The sequence below is a fragment of the Bos indicus genome, chromosome 8 (genome assembly GCF_029378745.1).
Source record: "Bos indicus isolate NIAB-ARS_2022 breed Sahiwal x Tharparkar chromosome 8, NIAB-ARS_B.indTharparkar_mat_pri_1.0, whole genome shotgun sequence".
Lineage (NCBI taxonomy): Eukaryota > Metazoa > Chordata > Mammalia > Artiodactyla > Bovidae > Bos > Bos indicus.
Genome location: NC_091767.1, coordinates 22,794,209 through 22,795,873, shown reverse-complemented (window position 1 = coordinate 22,795,873; position 1,665 = coordinate 22,794,209). Strand labels below are relative to the sequence as shown.

Here is a 1,665-nt window from a genome sequence, read left to right as displayed (position 1 = left end):
TGCCTGGAGAATCCTGTGGACAAAGGAGCCTGGTGGGCTATAGTCTATGGGGTCACAAAAGAGTCACACTTTACTTAGCAACTAAACAAAAAATAACAAAAAACTCCAGAAGTTTACCTTGATAATATTTAATAAACACAATGAATTACAAATTTAATGAAATAAACGTGAATGTATTTGCTAAATTTTAATATAATGTAAACAAATATATTTTATATGGAAAAATAAATATGAGGAAATAAAAGAATAAATATAACAAAATAAATAAGCAAACAAACAATAACATCAGAGCTGTCTACACTTCAGGACTGATGCACCAGCAGCCACAAAAATAATTTACATATATTCATTTACTACTGACAAAGTATTGGCTGAAGTAATTCAACAAATTTGCTGGCTAAAGCAGAATTCAGAGTCTTCTGAAATGACCCCAGGTGAGTATACAAGGATGATGTGGCATCTTAGTCAGTGAGGGTCATGTCAAGGTGAGTTCAGGTCTCCATCCATCATTCTTAACCTTTCTTGCAAGCTGGTCGATGAAGAGAAGGATCTCATGATTTCCATTATGATGATTTCCCAGGCACAGTCGCTGTATTCCTTCTCTTTCAGGTAGACATGGATGCCCTGGAAGTACCTCTTCACGGCCAGTGTGGGGCCCGTCCTTCCCAGGGCAGAGTCTTCCTTTCCCGTCAACAGGCCCAGGCAGGCATCCAGGTTGTCCAGCTGCTGATGGAGTCCAGTGCGGAGCTGCTCCAGGAGAGTGGTGTCCCAGGCAGCAGAGGAGCGCTCTGTGTGGAAGAGGTTGAAGGTCTGCTGGAGCATCTCATGGAGCACAGAGATGGCCTGGGCCTCGTGGAGCTGGCCGCCCTCCACCATCTCCTGGGGGAAAGCGAAGTCTTTTCTGTCCTGCAGACAGAAGCGAGGGGAGAGTCTCCTCATTTGGCCCAGGAGCCTGAGGTTCTGCCTGCCAACCAGCACGTGGTTCTGAGACAGGTCACAGCCCAGGGATCTTCCCGGGCCATAGCTGACCAGCACCAGGGCCATCAGTAGAGAGAGCACAAAGGCCATGGGGAAGATGAGGCTGCTGCTGGGCTGGCTGGGAAGGCGTCTGGTGGAACCTTGAGGTAGGTTCTCTGATGGCATTGTTTCTAAGCAAGGCCATTAAATAGGGAACATGGTAATTTTCATTTTCTAATCATTTCTATACACTTTTACTTCCTTTTTTGATTTTCATTTATGTATTCTGAATATGGTCAAAGAAAATGTCATCAATCTAAACTGTTTATTTTATCTATCTCCAAAAGCTTCAAATGTACCCATCTAAATGGAAATTTATCAATCAAATGAGAAAGATCTGTGTCTTACGTCTGAATTGATATGGGTTTCTAAGTTTCACTGGGCATTTCTGTCCCTCTGTCTCGTCTCTGAGAATGCAGGGTCTGAGGATCAGGCTACTAGATTAGGAGAAACAGCCTTCTTTCTTTTACTTGAGTACAATTTTTCGTTTAAACTTTATATATGCATTTTCATTTACTGACTTACTGGACTAGATTTGTCCTGCTGCTCCTGCTGTAATCCTTCTAATTCATGATGAGATACGAACAATAAAGGGAAGTAAAGACAGGCAGAGGGGCTGTATCTCTATCACCTTCAAGACTTTAGATT

At 42.8% G+C, this 1,665-nt stretch overlaps 1 protein-coding gene across 1 annotated transcript; it reads right to left on the bottom strand.

Annotated features, from left to right (window-relative positions):
- Positions 1–480: 480 nt before the first annotated feature.
- Positions 481–1,068, bottom strand: LOC109562844 (interferon omega-1-like). Its single transcript, XM_019965877.2, has one exon. The coding sequence runs from the start codon at positions 1,066–1,068 to the stop codon at positions 481–483; it is 588 nt and encodes a 195-aa protein (XP_019821436.2).
- Between the last annotated feature and the right edge of the window lie 597 nt (positions 1,069–1,665).